At 39.0% G+C, this 18696-nt stretch overlaps 2 protein-coding genes across 2 annotated transcripts in view; one reads left to right on the top strand and one right to left on the bottom strand.

The window, feature by feature from the left end:
• Positions 1-1421, bottom strand: part of pde6a (phosphodiesterase 6A, cGMP-specific, rod, alpha) — a 41599-nt gene extending 40178 nt beyond the window's left edge. Inside the window, exon 1 of the mRNA XM_088344538.1 lies at positions 1321-1421. The gene's annotated coding sequence lies outside the window, so the exon portion shown is untranslated. The remainder of the gene's footprint in view (positions 1-1320) is intronic.
• A 1626-nt stretch (positions 1422-3047) lies between these two features.
• Positions 3048-14648, top strand: slc26a2 (solute carrier family 26 member 2). The gene is made up of 4 exons (XM_088344537.1): positions 3048-3177; positions 7072-7976; positions 9886-10334; positions 11199-14648. Exons 2-4 carry the CDS (start codon positions 7080-7082, stop codon positions 11959-11961), a joined length of 2109 nt encoding a protein of 702 aa, XP_088200663.1. The 5' UTR covers positions 3048-3177; positions 7072-7079; the 3' UTR covers positions 11962-14648.
• The last annotated feature ends 4048 nt before the right edge of the window (positions 14649-18696 follow it).

Below are 18696 nucleotides of genomic sequence, written 5' to 3'. Positions count from 1 at the left end.
TAAAAATTTTGAACTGTTGAAGTACTGATTATATTGTCGATTGTATGAGGATTGATTGGGTAGTAAGAGGGTTAAATTAGAACTAGTGAGTGAGTGAGTGAGTGAGTGAGTGAGTGAGTGAGTGAGTGAGTGAGTGAGTGAGTGAGTGAGTGAGTGAGTGAGTGAGTCGTTGGTTTGGGTAGGTGGTAGTCCGGGTGAGTGAGTGAGTAAGTAGGTGGTTCATTTGTGTGGGTGGTAGTCTGAGTAAGCGAGTGAGTAATTGAATAAGTGAGTGAGTGAGTGAGTGAGAGTGTGAGTGAGTGAGTGAGTGAGTGAGTGAGTGAGTGAGTGAGTGAGTGAGTGAGTGAGTGAGTGAGTGAGTGAGTGGTTGGTTTGGGTAGGTGGTAGTCCGGGTGAGTGAGTGAGTGAGTAGGTGGTTCATTTGTGTGGGTGGTAGTTTGAGTGAGCGAGTGAGTAAGTGAATAAGTGAGTGAGTGAGTGAGTGAGTGAGAGTGTGAGTGAGTGAGTGAATAAGTGAGTGAGTGAGTGAGTGAGTGAGTGAGTGAGTGAGTGAGTGAGTGAGTGAGTCAGTGAGAGAGTGAGTGAGAGTGTGAGTGATTGAATGAGTGAGTGAGTGAGTGAGACTTTGACAAGTCACTCAGAATGTAAGTTATCGAGTTAAATCAGTGTGAGAGTAACTAAGTGAAAGAATGAATAAGAGTTAACGTTACTCAAATAGTCATGAGAGTCAATACCTGAGCTGAATGAGTAAATTAATCAGATTGAAAATGAGCGAGTGAGTGATTTACTAAGTGACTAAATCAATGGAAAAGAAAAGAACTAGAAATACAGTGCATACGTATTATAAATATATGTGAGTTAAAAAGGGAGTTTTTAGTATATTGTAATTGAAAAGTGGATTCACAGATTAAGTGATTTACTGTACTGTACATGAATAGTTTTATTTTCCGGAGGATATGAAATGATTGGCTTGCTTTGAGGCAGTTTGATTCAGCAGAGCGAGCTTTAATCTAAGTACCATTCTTTCTGTTAGGGTAAAAAAATTAAATTAGTTTCAATTGTGATGAGCAGATACACTCCCTCTACTTCCAAAAAAAGGAAAACAGATGCGCGTTCCCAAATAGCTTGCCAGCAAATTGATCATTTTGGTTCCTCGTTATGGACTATCTTGATTTTCTTTCATATTGTTATAATTAAATGAATATCATAAGTGTGCTTGATAAAAAAACATTCTATCTGACATATCTATGTATTGCTAAGACCTATTAATCAGCAATTCTCGCACAATACAAATAAGAAGCATGCAAAGACAAACCGTACCTGAAGAAGTGTTCGTATTGTCTCCGGCAGCAAAGTGTATAATCCCTCTGTTGTATCACACGGTCTGAAGAAGGATATCAGAGCATAAGGGATTATTGCAAGGGTGCTTTCAAATAATTACATGTGCACGTAAGCACGGGGACAAATAAGATCCTGAGATTATCATACCTTAGTCCTGTCTTGAAGGGAAGTTTCCTTCTTTTATCGCAACTTAGACTCCCTTTGGAATAATAAGGGTTATCATAGACACATCTCATCCACTCAGAAATATTTAGATGTCAAATTTAAAATATTTAAATGTTAGATTTCTTAGCTTGACCTGTAAACATTTTAGTCCCTACGGTTTGACAGGTACGCCTTAGGACAGTGGTGTCAAAGTAAAATGAATAAAAGGCCAAATTAAAAAAAAAAAAAGAATGCTACAAGCTGAGGAAGGATCAAATATTGATTTTTGTATAGTCAAATGAATGTAATTGAACCCACTGAAAACAAACATATTCCAATTTAATCAGATAAATCAAACAATATTTTCACATGGCTCTGTTAGTAATCTTTATTTTTTACCAAGCAAAAAATATTTATTTTGCATAAAAATTCCCAAAACATAAAAAATAAAAAACAATAGCGATTTTCTATCATCCACTCAACATAATTATTTTCTAAATCATACTTGTATTCAAATACAATAAAGTCCATAAATGTATCAACCAAAACAAACACTCTCTTCAAGGAGAAGTAACGTTTAGTTAAACAAATACACAATGATAATTGGTAAATAGTACTAAATCACTCAAAATACTAGTCTCAGACAATATTGAAATTGTGCCTTGGTATTTGGATCTATCAAAATGACGGTGTGTAATTAAATTTAGTGCCTTCTCTTGGTAAAAAAACCCCTTTCATTCAGTAATAAATAAATATATCATTTGAATACTAGGCAAGGCCGCTGTGTTTGTCTATCATTTTGCTGCTATGCTGTGCTCTTGGCACTGGTTTTCCTCTGCATTAGACCAGAGATGTCAATCATGTGGCCCGCGGGCCATATCAGGCCAGCCTAGGGTTTTAATCTGGGCCGTAGGACAATGCCAAGAGAAGCGCAAGAGAAAAAAGAAAGCCAGGTGCCACTGGAGCTGGATTTTTTCTCTCTCTGTCTTTCTGTCTGTCTCTCTATCTAGCTCTCTCTCTGTGTCTCTGTCTCTCTGTCTCTGTCTCTCTCTCTCTCTCCCTCTCTTTCCTTTATATTTCTCTTTCGCTCTCTCTTTTTTAATCTCTCTCTTCTCTCTGTTTCTTTCTCTCTCTTTTTCTCTCTCCCTCCCTCTCTCTCTCTTTCTCTTTTTGTCTGTCTGTGTGTCTCTCTCTCTCAGTACGTGTGTGTGTGTGTGTGTTTCTCTTCTTCCATCTCGTCTATTCTACACACTTCTATTCTGTATCTTATGAATAACCTATATATTTTGTTGACAATATCTGTGTAGTATCCCTTCTCAAGGTTTCTTCATTTTCCTCATGTTAAGGTTTTTGAGTTTTTCCTTGCCCTAGTGTAGGTTTTAGATTAGGGGATGGTGTAATAATAGTCTGTGGTTTGCAATAATCTGTGCTCAGTGCAGCCCTTTGAGACTCTTTGTGATTAAGGGCTATAAACATAAACATGACTTGACTTGACTAAATCTAGTCAATGTGAGACGTCTTCCATTTATACCATCTTTGTCGGAGGAGCTTCTCACGTGACCCCAGTTCTGTGGTCGCTCCGTGACGTCATCTCACCGCAGGGCTTGAGCGTGTCAATAAATGGAAGCGGAATGACATAAAAACGAAAAGGAATATCATTTTCTTAACAAGATTTACATTTGCACACATCAGGTCAGTAATTTCATACTCAACATATGAAAAAAAAAAACGATCATTTTATTCCTCGCAGCGACGACCAACTCGCTTCCTCAAAGTTTGACACGTTGTCGACTTGTTGTTAACAAAGGCTTCTATTCATACTGTACCTTTTTGCTTTAAACCTTATTCAATATTTCATGGTGTGGATAAAAAAATCGTTCTTAATCTCTGCTCTACTGCATTAGCTGTTAATTTTAGCTCGAACCAATAAGCTCATCAACGTGAAACAGTTACTATCCTGTTTTGCAGGAAGACGTGATTACATGATGGATAAACAGTGCTGTCTGCTTTGTATTTAGTTGTATATTGAAGAATATAAGGAAAAATGTATTCTTTAGTCTTATACTACACTTTATTAATTGTTCACACAAAGCATTCGTTTAACCTATCTTTTACAACTTTTTTTTTATGTGGGGGGGCATTATTTTCACCGTTCATCGAAAAAGAAAAAAAAATCCAAGTGCCAGTGTTATGTTGTTTTTAAAAGACTATACTTGGTCGTTTTGCCTCAATTGGCAGTAGACTACAAAGTCGTCCTTATCATTTGTGGACATTGTGGTCCAGGAAGTAATACACGTTATTCATGTTTCGATGTTTCTATATCCTTAACCTGTTATACTAGATTTATCTTCACTCCAACTTTGAGGTTGTTTTTTTTCCCAAGTAAAATAAGAACCAAAATTAAAATCAGCCAAATGATGTGTTAGATTTTTCTTGAATTGATTTATAATTTTTTGTAGTGTAATCTTTAACAGTTTTTTTAAAATGTACTTTCCTGTACTACCCATGAGGAGATAATTTGTGTATATATAAAGAAAACTGGTAATCTACTTCCACCTAGTGATATGGATGAATGTTACTGTATGCATGCTTATATGCAACACACACTAGAGCAGGGGTGGCAAACACGTGGCTCTGGAGCCGCATGCGGCTCTTGGCCAGTAAGAATGAGGCTCTTAGCCTCATCATATTTTCTGTATACTGTGGCTCTTTGCTTTGTTTCATGTTTATTTTTTTGGGGTTGTCTTGAGGGTGGACACTTTCCTTGAAATCAACACAAGAACAATACTTGTTGTATTGTAAGGAGAGGTGTGTGTCATGGGAAATAATGTTTTTAATTGTGTGTGTTTGTCTGTCATGGCAGGTCAGTGCGTAGTGTGGCTCTTTGACTCTCAGTTAAAAATTTCAGCTCTTTGGGTCAAACTTGTTCGCCACCCCTGGACTAGAGTGGCCCTGCTCACTAAGGATAGACCGATACGTGTTTTTCGGGGCAGATACGATTATGAGTATTAAGTGGAGGCCGGTAACCGATATTTGGAGCCGCTATTAATTTGCTGTAAAAGGTTAACTAATGGCTTTAGAAATTGTTATTAATGCCAAAATAAACAAACACTATTTAAAAATAAATGTATTCAAATTTTAATAGCTCTCTGAAACCTTTTTACTGTGTGATAGAATTTCGCTAACCTTTAAAATTGCTGTGCATTCCTGGTTGTTGTGTATGGTAAACGGTCATTCGAGCTACAATAATATGCTAATTTACTGTAATTCAATCTAAGGTGTATAGTCTGTACAGCCCTTTGAGATATTTTGTGATTAAGGGCTATACAAATAAACATGACTTGACTAGATAGATTAAAATTTTAACACAATTAACATGACAAACATTTTCCAGTGCAGGAAATAAAATTAGGCTTAGCAGCAACTCGTTTGAAGGCACATAACTTAAACAGCTCCCGGGAACTTTTTCAGTAATGCAATTAGCCTGCTTTTTATGCTTGCAACCACAAACAGACACACTTGATTGAACTAATGTTATGATAATACCTAATATATCAGTCTCCACCTGAACAACCATCCATTATCTGCCCTGCTTATCCTCACTAGGGTTGTGGGGCCACCTAAACAAGCTGCCCTAAAACAAGTTAACTACACATTTTCACCACACACAAGCTTTTCTACTTCGGACTTCTCAATATTATCTTCGGTCTTAATTCACATCCATCTCGAGACTCAGGAGTTAGCAGCGCTGCCGCTGTTTACTCTGCTCGCATTGTAACGTTGGTTACAGTTGTGAGATGTAGAGCACTGGAATGTTTACTACATTTTCAGGGGGAGATTTCTTTGTTTACTTTCTACACATCTGTACTCTTCCTCCGGTCTGCAGTTTATTATTGTGGCGTCGGGACAGCTTCTCTCCCAGGGGCTCTGCCCCCGTTAGCGTATCTAATCAAAACCCGTGGGGTGGGTTGCATCTGAGACAGAAGGCAGGAGAGAGAGGCTCTGCTGCACTTGAGCCTTATAACCCAGTTTTGAGTATATTTAATCAGCCTGTCGAATAGATAAAAATGCAGATACCGATATCCAACAAATTCCTAAATGTCGGTGCCGATAATTGGCCTACCCAATAATGGGTCGACCTGACTGCTCACTAAGGTAAAAACACTGGTTTATTCAGTGTACAGTGGGGGAAATGGAATCCAAGGTTTTTTTTTAAACAGAAACTGTATTCGTTTTAAAAATGTACAAAAATTTCGCCTAGAAAGATTTTAATCTCTTTTTTTCCTGACCTTGTGAATTTGTACCAGTGGGAGGCCCCCACACCCCCGTGACTTGACCTGTAATATGATGACTTCTCAAGGTGGGATCAAGCGCAGTGAAAGCTCGCTTTCTTTCACGCTTTGCACCAATGAGTCATGTACTTCTGTGTTTGCTTTTTAGCTTTTACCTCCTTTCACATTCACTATGGAAAAAAAACGTTACGCATGTCATGAAAATAAGCATGAGTTTGGATAGAGAATGAAACGAACAAAAACACCTTTGTGATTTTCAAATTCATACACGTTTTGTACTGTTAATGGTTAGTCAAGTGTTTAAGTATAAAACATTATATTGCATTACTCAATAGTCAACACGAGAATATGCACTTCACATACAGCTTTTTTTTCCAGTTCAAATCATCATCTTCACTCTAGTTTTGGTGTTTGATCATCATGAAAGGGCAGGCACAGTCTTCTGAGTTAGATACACTTCTAACTACCTTTCAAACACAATTTAAAAACATGACTTTAATGTGCAATATTAGAAGTTGACATTCGTCGTGAATAAAATACTTCCTGTTCTACTTGTCGTAAGAATGAAGGATTAATGAAATCTTATTTGTATTTGATACTAGTCCAAATGCTCATTATCGAGAAGTCTTTGTTACTTACACCAATTATAGAATAGAATAGAATATACCTTTATTGTCATTGTTACAAAATGGGTTAGCATATTGTGACAACGAAATTGGGCATGACACTCCAGTTTCACACAACATTCACAGTGAGGTAAAAAGCCAAGAAGATAAAGGAACAGTAATTTTGATACAATTATTTCCGCTGTAGAATAGAGAAATTAAATCACTCATTGCAGAACTAATCCGAGCCAACCAAAAGTCAATTTCAGGTTTTGTCATGCAACACAGGTGTTGTATAACAAACAGCAGGTTTTGAGAGCGGTTCATAACATTGACTAATAACTGCTTTTGACTTAAAAATGTCACTCTTAAATGCTACTTCGAAAAGATTTGAAATACTGTATCTGAAATCTGTCTTGATCCATACTCGGATAATATTTTCAATGTTTGCCAGCTCTACTTATCCTTCATTGGGGTAATTGGCTCAAAAAAAGTAACACGGTACAGCAATACAACAACAAAAAGCAATGGTTTACCCAAGTGAGTAAACATTTTAGGGACTGCAAAGTGGTCCATGTTTTTAATAAGATGTCTGTGGCTTAATCAACAAACCTAATCTACAACATGTTTTATTAATACTATATAAACACATAATATGGTGAAGTTCAATTATTTTCCATGTCTCGTAGAGCGCTCGATGATGCCCAGTGACGATGTCTGCAGCTCAGCATCTCCGGACAAGACCCAAAGCGAGTGGCGTGAACCGCTCATCCTGGAAAGAGTTCCGGAAGAGCCGAAAGAAAGCTGTCGGAATATTTTGTCCCGCCACTTGAGGAAACACTGTTCATGCTCTGCGGAGAAAATCAAATCCAACATCTTGGACTTCATTCCTATTTTAGATTGGCTGCCGCGCTATCAACTAAGGAATTGGCTCCTCGGGGACATCATGTCGGGACTCGTTGTCGGAATCCTATTGGTTCCCCAGTCTATTGCCTACTCCCTATTAGCCGGCCAGGATCCCATCTACGGGCTCTACACCTCTTTTTTCTCCTCCATCATCTATACGCTGCTTGGTACCTCCAGACACATCTCTGTGGGCATTTTTGGGGTGCTTTGCCTCCTGGTGGGTCAGGTCGTAAACCGGGAGTTGGTGTTAGCAGGGTACCCCGCGGAGGGGGCCGCTGGTGCTAATATTAGCGCGGGACTTGTGGGCAGCAACAATAGCATGGTGAATACCTGTGACAGGAGCTGCTACGCCATAACAGTGGGAGCTACGGTCACCTTCGTGGCAGGGGTTTACCAAGTGCTTATGGGCATCTTCCAAGTTGGCTTTGTGTCTGTCTACCTATCAGACTCTCTGTTGAGCGGCTTCGCCACCGGCGCTTCTCTCACAATCCTCACCTCCCAAATCAAGCACATGCTGGGTCTGAAGATCCCTCGCCCACAGGGCTTCTTTACTCTCATCCAGACCTGGATCAGTGTTTTGGCCAATCTGGGAAACACCAATGTGTGTGACCTCATCACCAGCGTGGTGTGCCTGCTGCTACTGGTGACATCCAAGGAACTCAACAACCGCTTCAAAGCAAAATTAAAGGTCAGGCAACTTGACACCTCCTTCAAATTGACTCAGTTAATAGTTCCTATCACATATTCTACATTCCGGAAACCTGAGTAAGGCGGCCTAATGAATAGGTCTAAGTCTACCTCATTGTGATTGACATTCAAAATATGGACATCAAAGCTTTCGTTAAGCTGCTGTTAAATGTTTTGTGTTCAGTTAGGACACAACATGTTCACTTATGTACAAGCTATAGAAAAGGATGTGGTGTAGGGGGTTAGAGTTCAAATAAGACAATCTTTGGGACTTGTTTCAGCCGGCGAATGGCGCACTGTCGTCGGCAAGGCCTTGTAGCTTACCCGGGCCATTGGAGCCAATAGCTGATCTCCACTCACTGGATAAGGGTGCACTCATGTCACCCAGTCTTTCAGTGACACCCGGGGGCAATATTATTATTCCTCTATCATTTAAACATCCTACAGGATTAGTGTGGACCTGTGACAACATCAAGCAGTGTACAATATGGCTGACTGTTACATTCAGGGATGCCTGTGACGCGAATTCTATCAATAAAGTTGATGCATGGGACAGGAAATTGGTTGCATTAGTTGCATGGTTGGTCATTGACTTCAATCAGTACCTCTCTCAAATATACACATTCCTTTAAACTTGATTGCAGGTCTAGAAATTGTATTTCCTCAGATAATTCACCCATGCACATGCTGGCATGCCTTTAAAGGAAAAATGAATTCAAGGTACAAAAACGAATTAATTAATTGACAACGTATCAATTATCTAAATGATCAACAGTTATTTTATTACATGATGAATTTTTTAGATGCACTCAACTCTCAAAATCTGTTTTTATATATTTTTAAATGGTGGCCTATCATGGAAAGCCAATTTATGTTTATTTGTAATGATAATCACAATTTTCCTTGGTCCAAAATTTGTTTTGATCATTTTTTTCAATTTTAATATTAGTCACCCCACAAGTTTACAAACTATTGGCCCTTTTATGGAAGTTGCTTTTAGCCTCAAAATTTGCTTATACTTTGAATTATAACGCTCTTTTTTTCTAATTCCTGACACACGAGAGGCTGAACCAGTAACAAAAATGTAATTGTTTTTCAAAATGTTTTGTACCATTTTTTTTCTTTATAATCGTGTAGTACCTGACCACTAGATGGCACTGTATTTTCTAATCCGAACACAAACCAGTGCCAAATGAGCATAGCGTGGCAGCAAGATGTCAAACAAAAATGGCCGCAACTACTAGGTATGGGTTCCGCTTTGTAAAAAAAAGTTATTTTTGCCTAGTATTCAAATCACTGTTTGTTTTTTTCTTTTTAACTGTACGAACGTTTTTTTGTACTACTAGGAGGCACTAATAATTACACACTGTCCCTTTAAGCAAATTTCTTCTTTTAAGCTTTTTTTGCAGGACAACCTATTGATTATTTCTCCCCATTTGATCACTACTGTAGACATACTTGCCAACCGGTTATTGTAAAAATAGATATTGTATTTCCCTAAAATCGAAAAATTACTTTATCTCTTAAAAAAGTGAAATTTAGACAGTATTACTGACTGTTTGGTAAGAGAATTAAGGCCTCTCTCAATAAGAAAAATGAAAAAAAACCTTTGATTATATAATGTAAATGTTAAATGGTCTTCATTTATATAGCGCTTTTCAAGTCAATGAAGACCTCCCAAAGCACTTTACAATGTGCTCCACACTTACCCATTCACACACTCACACACCAATAGCAGCCATGCAAGGCGCCGACCTGCTAATTGGGGGCATTAGGTGTGAGAAAAGATTTCTTTTAGATCTTGACCCAGGTCTGTGAATCTATTTTAAGAAGTCTGTTATAACTGTTGCTAACATAGACTGCATTTACCGTTAAAGTCCTTCCTCCAACAGTCTGTTTTTGCTACCCAGGCTCCAATTCCCTTCGAACTGTTTGTGGTCGTCATTGCAACGCTTGCATCCCACTTCGGCCATTTCAACACAAACTTCGGCTCGGACGTAGCGGGCCGAATCCCGACGGGTTTCCTGCCGCCGCAGCTTCCGGCGTGGTCGCTCATTCCCAACGTGGCGGTGGATGCTTTCTCCATCGCAGTCGTTGGCTTCGCCATCACCGTGTCCTTGTCGGAGATGTTTGCCAAAAAACACGGCTACCAGGTGGACGCCAACCAGGAGATGTACGCTATCGGCTTCTGCAACATCTTTCCGTCCTTCTTCCGTTGCTTCACTACCAGCGCCGCCCTGACCAAGACACTCGTCAAGGAGTCGACGGGCTGCCAGACGCAGGTTTCCGGATTGGTCACCGCCGTGGTCCTGCTGTTGGTGCTGTTGGTCATTGCACCGCTATTTTATTCCCTCCAGAAGTGAGTACCGTTCAGCTTTTTCTTGCTCTAAAGTTTGAGGGCTCCCCTTAATATGAAAGTTGAATGTTATTGCTGGCCACGTGGGTTATTTTGTATGCTACAAAATTAGGAACTATTTGAAAAAAAAACATTAGCTCTCGAAAAACACAACGTCCGCCTGCGGTGTGCTTTAAATGCGGTATTTAAATGCTGCGTACTTGGCAAGCCATTCCTATGGAAAGCATGAGACTGAAAAAAATGGAAAGACAGATATGGAAAGAGGGAGACAAAGAGGGAGAGACAGGCGGAGAGAGCAATAGAGAATAACAAATAGAGGTAGAGACAAAGAGAGCTACAAAGAGAGTGAGAAAGAATGCAAGAGAGACAAAGAGAGCAAGAGAGAGAGAGACAGAAAGAAAATGAGTCAGGGAGAGTTGATCGGAAAGTGAGTCAGAGTTGGGTAGAGAGATAGCGAGCGAGAGACAGAAAGTGAGACAAATAAAGAGACTGAGTGAGACAGAAAGATTAAGAGAGAGACAGATAAAGACCAAGAAAGAGAAGACAGAGAGACAGAGAGGACAACAGAAAGTGTGAGAGAAAGTGACAGAGAGTATCTATAACGAAAGACTGTGCCCAACAATAGTCAAACTAACGAAGAACCCTGGCATCCTCAGCAAACCTTTGCAGGTGCTTGATAGTGAAACCAGAATAAATTGTTTACTTATCATTCTCCCTTTTTAACTCACAGAGGCAAATCAATTAAAAGTGGTTTATATTGTCTGGAAAAACAGAATAAAAAACATTAATTAAATACACATGACATGACATATTTACATTTGTCCCAAGTGTGCGACCCAATTCAGACAACACTTTCTTTCCATTAAGGTCTGTGCTAGCCGTTATCATTGTGGTGAATCTGCGTGGTGCCCTGCTCAAGTTTGCCGAAGTCCCTGACATGTGGCGCGCCAACCGCGTGGATACCAGCGTTTGGCTCATCACCATGGCAACCTCAGCACTCGTCAACACCGAGCTTGGCCTCCTGGTGGGCGTCCTGGTGTCTACTTTTTGCGTCCTGGCTTGGACGCAGCGGGCTCAGGCGCTGGAGCTCGGCCGGACCTCCAACAGAGATCATTACGAGGTTCTGTCAGCATACCGTGGCCTCCACACCCACACGGGCGTTGCCGTCTTCAGGTACCCCGCTCCCGTTTACTATGCCAACCAGACTCTGTTTAAGAAGTCCCTGTACCGGAACACTGGGCTCGACCCGGTAAAGGAGAAGGCGCGGCGCGTCAAGTTTGAGAAGAATATCAAAAAAGCCAACGGCCAAGAGGACGGCGAGGTAGCCACCAGCATCACCTTGACGCTGGACGAGAAACCTTTACGGGGTTTGGTTCTGGACTGCAGCGCTGTCCTGTTCCTGGACAGCGCCGGCGTCCGGGCTTTGAAGGAAGTGCGCAAAGAGTACGCTGAGGTTGGTGTGCCGCTGGTTTTAGCGCAGTGCAACACAACCGTCCTGGACACCCTCCGACAAGCCGGGTTCCTCTCAGAAAAGCCGGGAGAGGATCAAAGTTTGAGCTTCCTTACCATCTCCGACGCCGTCCGTCACTTGCGGCACCCGTTGGCGCTAAATGGCAATTGTAACAGTTAAAAATTAGATTTTTTTCATGTTTACTCAAACAAGTGCCTTGTTTCTATGATGCTGTTACCGAACGTGCCTTTTGGTGCAAGAGTTACACTATGAGTCAACAAAGTACTGTATTTTCTGCTCTATAAGGCACAGCAGATTATGAGGCGCATTCCCAAAAAAAGGCATTTGTGATTTTCTTTTCCCATCATCACACTATTTTTAGTCATGGTACCAAATTGTTGATGTTATTGGGACAGGCCCCGAGAATATTGTCAGACATTAAACTGGTCCATAGTACAGAAATGTTGGGGGACCACTGAAATGCAGCATTGTATCCCCGACTCGCATAGTCTTTACCAAGCGCACAAGATTCTGAACTGAATGAAGAGAGAAGCATTGTGGGATGTAATTTCATCGTTCTTAACTGAATAAAGAGAGAGGCATTGTGGGAAGTAATTTGCCTGTGCTGAAAGACTTACAATGCTTAGTTTGAGTTGAGAAAAGGTGCAACAAAAACTCAATACCGATTTTAATGACTTTCGGTTTTCTCATTTCTCTAACATCTGGTAATGTGACAAAAAAGTGTGATAATGAGATAAAATCCAATGGCTTTTCATGTGTTGTTTAGTGGCCACAATCCGGATTAGATACCCATTGCATCAAATGTTATGCAATTGAGAACAGCCATCCATGTCCTTAGCAGCTTGGTGGTAAGGATTTAGTGCTCTTACCATTTCCATCCAATTTGATCCCAGTTACCACCATTTTTATGCAATGTTGACCAGCAACCAAATTTGTCGAGTGGTAACGCTTCCAATTTCTGGCCCAGTTAGGGTTTTTGGGTGCCCCTTATAGTCCGGAAAGTACGGTACAATGGTTTCTTCCATTTAGTCAAGATTTGCACTTTTGAACAGAACAGAACTTTCTCAGATAATCCAATATACATATTTTCAGATATCACATGCTTTAGGTCTTATTTCTCCTTGAGATGTTTGTTTGATTTTGTTTCCCCTGAGGTTTTCATAAACTGGTGCAGATATTGATATTGGATTGTTATCAGGCCTTGTTTTAAAGTATTCATACTCACTGATAAAAGTAGGATCTTTCCTTATGCAGTTTAAAAAAAAAAAGGATATAGGAAGTAAAATGACTTTAATTTTATGTAATTTTATGGAACATCTTATAAGTGGGATTTATACACTGCGAAAAATACATATTTACCTAAATTGGAACAATATTTGGCTAAGTGTAAGTATCAAACCGGGGTCAGGTGCTTGGTTGCCTGTAGGCACCAAATAGCCACCTAAGAACAACTGAGTAACCAGCGCACAGGTTCTGAAAATAGCACACCAGTGATGGGTCACTGTGATTTTCTAATCATTTTCTTTCCTGCTGGAAAGTTGTTTTAGTGGGTGACTGAGGCTATTTTAACCTTACAGCTAATGATTACAACCTGTTAATAACATAGTCACAACATGGTCATAACATGATAAGTTGTCATTATGGATAGCAAAACATAACAAAAAGTAGCTTCAAAAAGGTTGCCGAACCCCGGTATCAATATTCTGAAATATTTTAACCCATTTTTCTAAAATAAACTAAAAGAAATCATAAGTAAAGGGAATTTACAATGGTGAATATTTATTTCACGTTTTCAGAATATTTTTTCGCCATAGTTACAAAAAATACCTAAAAAGGAAGTCAACCCAAACTGTTTCATAGCAGAGACCATGAAACATTGTTTAGTGTTGACCATTTTGCCATTATATTTATTGCGTACTTCATTTAAAATTATGTATAAAAAAAGATGGGATAAGTCCTTGTTATTGATGTAAATGTTGAGTACTTTTACTGTTCTTTTGTTTGCACAAAAGTGTCAAACATATTTTTTTATTGTGTTTCGAGATTAGGGCGAGTGCTCAGGAGGTTGAGCGGTAGTTTTGGGACCAAAGAGGTTACAGGTTCGATTTTCCCAGAGTTAAATGTCAAAGTGTCCTTGAATAAGACACTGAACCCCCAATGCTCCTGATAGGCAGGTAGGCGTCTTGCATGGCTGACTCTGCTGTCTTAGTGGGTAAAGTGTGAAGTGCATTGTAAAGCACTTAATCCTCAGTGACTGGTTAAACCAGTATGTAAATGCTATCAATTTATCATGTTAGGCTTTAAAAAGCTATGGTTACCATCAACTCAGGACTTTTTCAAGGATACTACGTCATTATTATTTTTTTAACATACGAAAGGGATTTGCTGAGCTTGTTTGCCACAGGAAAAAGTTATCCGAGTTTTACACCCAGCAGTCTTTGCAAAACGTGAAACGACCATGTTTTTGTGGTCTTGCTCTATACTATGTTTCATGGCCTTGACTTTTCAAGGAAAACAACCTTTGCTGGAAATGTATTCTGATATTTTTCTTTATTACAGCGTTTCTTAAAATTTTGTTTAAAACGCCAACTTGGCACAACGGGCAAGTTACTGACGTCCACATGATCAGCTTTTCATTTTATATTAAAAGCAGCAAGATTGAAAAGACTGTTCAAGGTGTTGAGTTAGTCATAATTTCTGGTTGGATTCCTGGATCCGAGTTTGTTAAAGGCGATGGACTCCACAAGCAAACAAAACAGACTAAAGTCCAAAGCCATCATGTAAAAGTTGAAAAAAATATTGTGTCTATCAAGGAAACAAATTGATGGAAGGTAGCAGTATATATATATATATATATATATATATATATATATATATATATATATATATATAAAAAGTGCAGTTGATACCGTCCATCTTCAACGTTGATATTTTTATTATTATTGTATTTTGGTGCAGGTTCTGAATTATTTTCAATTTATCAGTGCTTCATGGAATTGTATCTGTATGGGGTGTAAAAATGTCAAAAAGAAAAGTACCGTTGCACTTTTGCTTCTCGTGAGATGTACAAACCAAAAAGCCTAAGGCCTTAAATAAATATATTTTCAATATTTGGTTGAACACTGCTCAAATAGGGTTTATGAGCTTTTGGCAAATCCTTTTTATGCACGAATTTGTAAGCACATGTTGGGCGTTCACAGACACATCGCGACAATCTTTTTAATTCTTAAAACCAAAAGTCTTTGTCCGTGATGTCTTTATGAAATACAGATTTGTATTATATATGCTTTTCAAAGGGTAATTGGTGATTCTTCGAATTGATATGTGAATTCTCTATGCACAAACGCGTCATCGGAATGTTTGCACTGTGTCATTGCGCATATGTTGTACTGTGTAGACATGATGTTCCTGTTCCTTTTTGTTTTGATAGCACTGTAAAACGCTCTACGCCCCGGTCAAAATATGAGCTCTCACTTGCAAGCCACAACTTGTCTTAAACACTGAATAGCTTCCATAATCGCTTTGATCACCTCAAACCATAAATGAAAGGAGAACACATTCACTGGCTGGAACATGATTTACCAGTAATCCCTTGTAGCACCTGGGATCTAATGAGAAAATATTTTATTATTAAAAAAATGTGTTGTATTGTGTTAAAGGAAGCACGTTAAACATACAGTCCGGGGGCCCATTGGATGCTTTAATGCGGCTTAAATTTCCGAGTATGACAAAAAAAGAAGTGAGTCTCTAAGTCATTTCTATCAAAAGTAATGTTTTCTCAAATATAAGCAAAACACATCTTCTCTGAGGCCGCTAGAGAGCAGTGTTGAGTAGGTATATAGTGTGGAACATTTCGGTTGTTAACCTACATTTACTCAACTGTTTATTAAAGCAGGGAACACATTCGATGCCAAATATGAAAATCGTTTTTTCCTGTTGTTTGTTAATAAAAGTGATGTGTTCAGGAAATATCTCTTGTCATCCGTTGTTAAAATATTGTATATAGGGGTAGAATACTAATGTATCCTCAATGATTTAGCACAGGGGTAGGGAACCTATGGCTCGGGAGCCATATATGGCTCTTTTCATGAGTATATATGGCTTCAAAATAAAATGTAACTTGCACATCTCTCTGTGGCGTTCCAAACTCAAGCGATTTCATCCTGATTTTGGTCCATATAAAGACGAAGCAAATTAATGCAGAAGTTCGATAAGAAACCATTTAAACTGATCAATAAAAACGCTGGCAAACGACTTTGATTGGGTGAGCAGTACATGTAGGCGGATCCCTGCACACAGCGCAAGGCACTTCCTTCTCTCTCGCTCATTGCAGTCTACACCAAAAGTGAATATGACGATACGCTTATCATTTGCAGTAATTTGTGACATTTTTACAAAAGAACTTTGCATGCACATTGTTTTGAAACTGTTATTAAGGACAAATTTCATGGGAAAAAAAATACCTCAACACTCTTAACTGAAGGTGGAAAACAAATTGTGAATGGCATATTTACATTGATTTGGGACACAGGATTTGGCATTATTATCATTTCATACATTTGATTAAATCATCAAATGACACACAGTGAAATGAAATGTGCTGAAGAATTAGCTTTTGTCTAGAGAGCGTGTTTGGCAATTTTTTCAATTTTGTCTGAAAATATATGATGTGGCTCTCTCAATTTCTTTTTAAAACATGTTTTGCTTTTATGGCTCTTTGGGTCAAAAAGGTTCCTGACCCCTGATTTAGCATAACGCTGAAAAACTCTGCTAAAAATTTGGAGTTGACATACTTTTACGGATTAGGCCTGCCTGAGAACACAAAGACTGAATCGGGCCCCTGAGCAAAACTGACAAAAAAAAAAAACCTTGATTCAATAAAGAATTGCTTTGAATAACGAGCAAAAATACATGAACTATCATATAGACCTGGATCATGTTTAGATACTTTGGTCAATAAATTTGTATTTATTTTACATAACATAAGGTTCACCTAGAGGGACCTGACCTGTCTTCAATCTTGGTGCTAAGGGTACGAAATTACTACAAAAAGTATTTTCCAGGATAGATTGATGAGAAAACTTTCCCAGGACAGATGAGCACTGAATGTACAACAAATGTGATGGACTTACTTCATAACATCAGGGAATACTAGGAGTTGTATGAGATGACATCATGCTAGCATAATAGGGAATTTAGACATGACAGGGCTGGTAAATTAGAGAACAAATGTTGATGTTTAGTTTTTTAGAGTCTCTATGGTTTAGAGACGTATGGTGGTCATATATCATTTACACACTGTCACTTTAACATTCTGTTAAATTGGCTCCAAGTCATGTTTATTTGTATAGCCCTTAATCACAAGGAGTCTCAAAGGGCTGCACAGACCACAGATTATTGCAAACCACGGACCATTATGACACCATCCCCTGATTTAAAACCTACAAGAGGGCAAGGAAAAACTCAAAAACCTCAACATGAGGAAAATGAAGAAACCTTGAAAAGGGACTGCACATGAGGTAATCCCCCTTCCAGGATGACCAATGTTTTAAAAAAAAAAACATAATAAGGTCGAGAATGGTAGTTACCCCTTTGCACAAAAACAAACAAATACAAGTAGCTATCAATTAATTTCCGTCACCGTGGGTTGCAAAACGTGATGGAGGCTTTTCCAGCCCTCCTCAGGCTGTAAATTAATAAAAAATGAGATGGAAATGAATATCGGTTACAAATTACTTCCTTTTTAAAATAATTGTGCTTATTTTATGTTAAAGAGACAATGTAGTGGTACAAAAAATAATTCATTCAGTAAAAAAAACCCAAGAACATTTGAATTGGTTTGTTAGATGGATCCCTTAACCACTAGGGTTGTAGAGGCACCATTTCCCGTGGTTGTCTTGGGCAAGTACAGCCTGGTGGTGCCCATCCCGCTCCAGTCCAAAATTTGTTTTTGCCTGGTCTCGAACCGGGTACCTTTCTCATTATAGGCGAATGTGCTAACCACTGCACTATACTAGGCAAAAATACATGTATCATACCAATGTCCATCTGTATAAAAATGAATTGAAAAAACAGGTCGACAAATGTGTATTTTATTTAGTGGAATCCACACCTCGAGGTCACCGCTTTGTTTGTCTGGCGTCTTGCAAACGACAACCAGTGCCACTGAGCACAGCATAGCAGCGTTAGACAACAGTTCCATCTATTGGTCAAATATTACACACTGGAGCTTTAAGTATTTCAACAAAACACATTGGTCTATTCCTATTGTTTCATAGATATACTATGCAAAAAGGCAACACTGTATTCATACAGTACAGTACATTCTCTTAGAGTAAAATAAAAACGTTTTGTACATGGGTAGGAAGACTACGGCCTGCAGGCCACGTGCGGCCAAGCATGCTTTTTAATCTGGCCCTGCAAACGGGGCAGCAGTGACTCAGGAGTTAGAGCGCTCGTCTTGGGATCAAGAGATCTTAGTTCAAATCCCGGCTCCTCCGTGTTAAATGTCGAAGTGTCTTTGGGTAAGACACTGAACCCCTAATGCCCCCAATAAGCAGGTTAGCGCCTTACATGGCTGCACGGCCGCATTTGGGAAATGTGAAGCACACTGTTAAGCGCTTTGGGAAGTCTTGACTTGAAAAGCGCTATATAAATGCAAATCATTTCATTTTAATTTCAAACAAAACTGGTCACAATGACAAAGTAAATAAAGTAAAATATATATAAATAAAATAAAGTACTGCTAACAAACGTGTTTTTCAGTGCTGTATAAAAATACATAAAGATTAAAAAAAAACTACTACAAAGTGATTACAAAAGTAAATGTCAAATGCAGTGCTTAAAAACAAATTATTTTGCTTTCATTCTAAAGAGAAAACATACTATAGAACT

This window comes from Urocampus carinirostris, chromosome 9 (assembly GCF_059441175.1).
Source record: "Urocampus carinirostris isolate Australia breed hairy pipefish chromosome 9, RoL_Ucar_1.0, whole genome shotgun sequence".
In the NCBI taxonomy this organism is placed as follows: Eukaryota; Metazoa; Chordata; class Actinopteri; order Syngnathiformes; family Syngnathidae; genus Urocampus; species Urocampus carinirostris.
Note: the sequence above shows the minus strand (reverse complement) of the source record. Positions and strands in the feature narration are given on the sequence as shown.

Excerpts from the sequence above, each read along its gene's own strand:
- slc26a2 (XM_088344537.1), top strand. The coding sequence starts at position 7,080 with ATGATGCCCAGTGACGATGTCTGCAGCTCAGCATCTCCGGACAAGACC. Across the intron at positions 7,977-9,885 it reads GCTTCAAAGCAAAATTAAAG|GCTCCAATTCCCTTCGAACT; the intron begins GTCAGGCAACTT and ends TTTGCTACCCAG. Across the intron at positions 10,335-11,198 it reads CTATTTTATTCCCTCCAGAA|GTCTGTGCTAGCCGTTATCA; the intron begins GTGAGTACCGTT and ends CTTTCCATTAAG.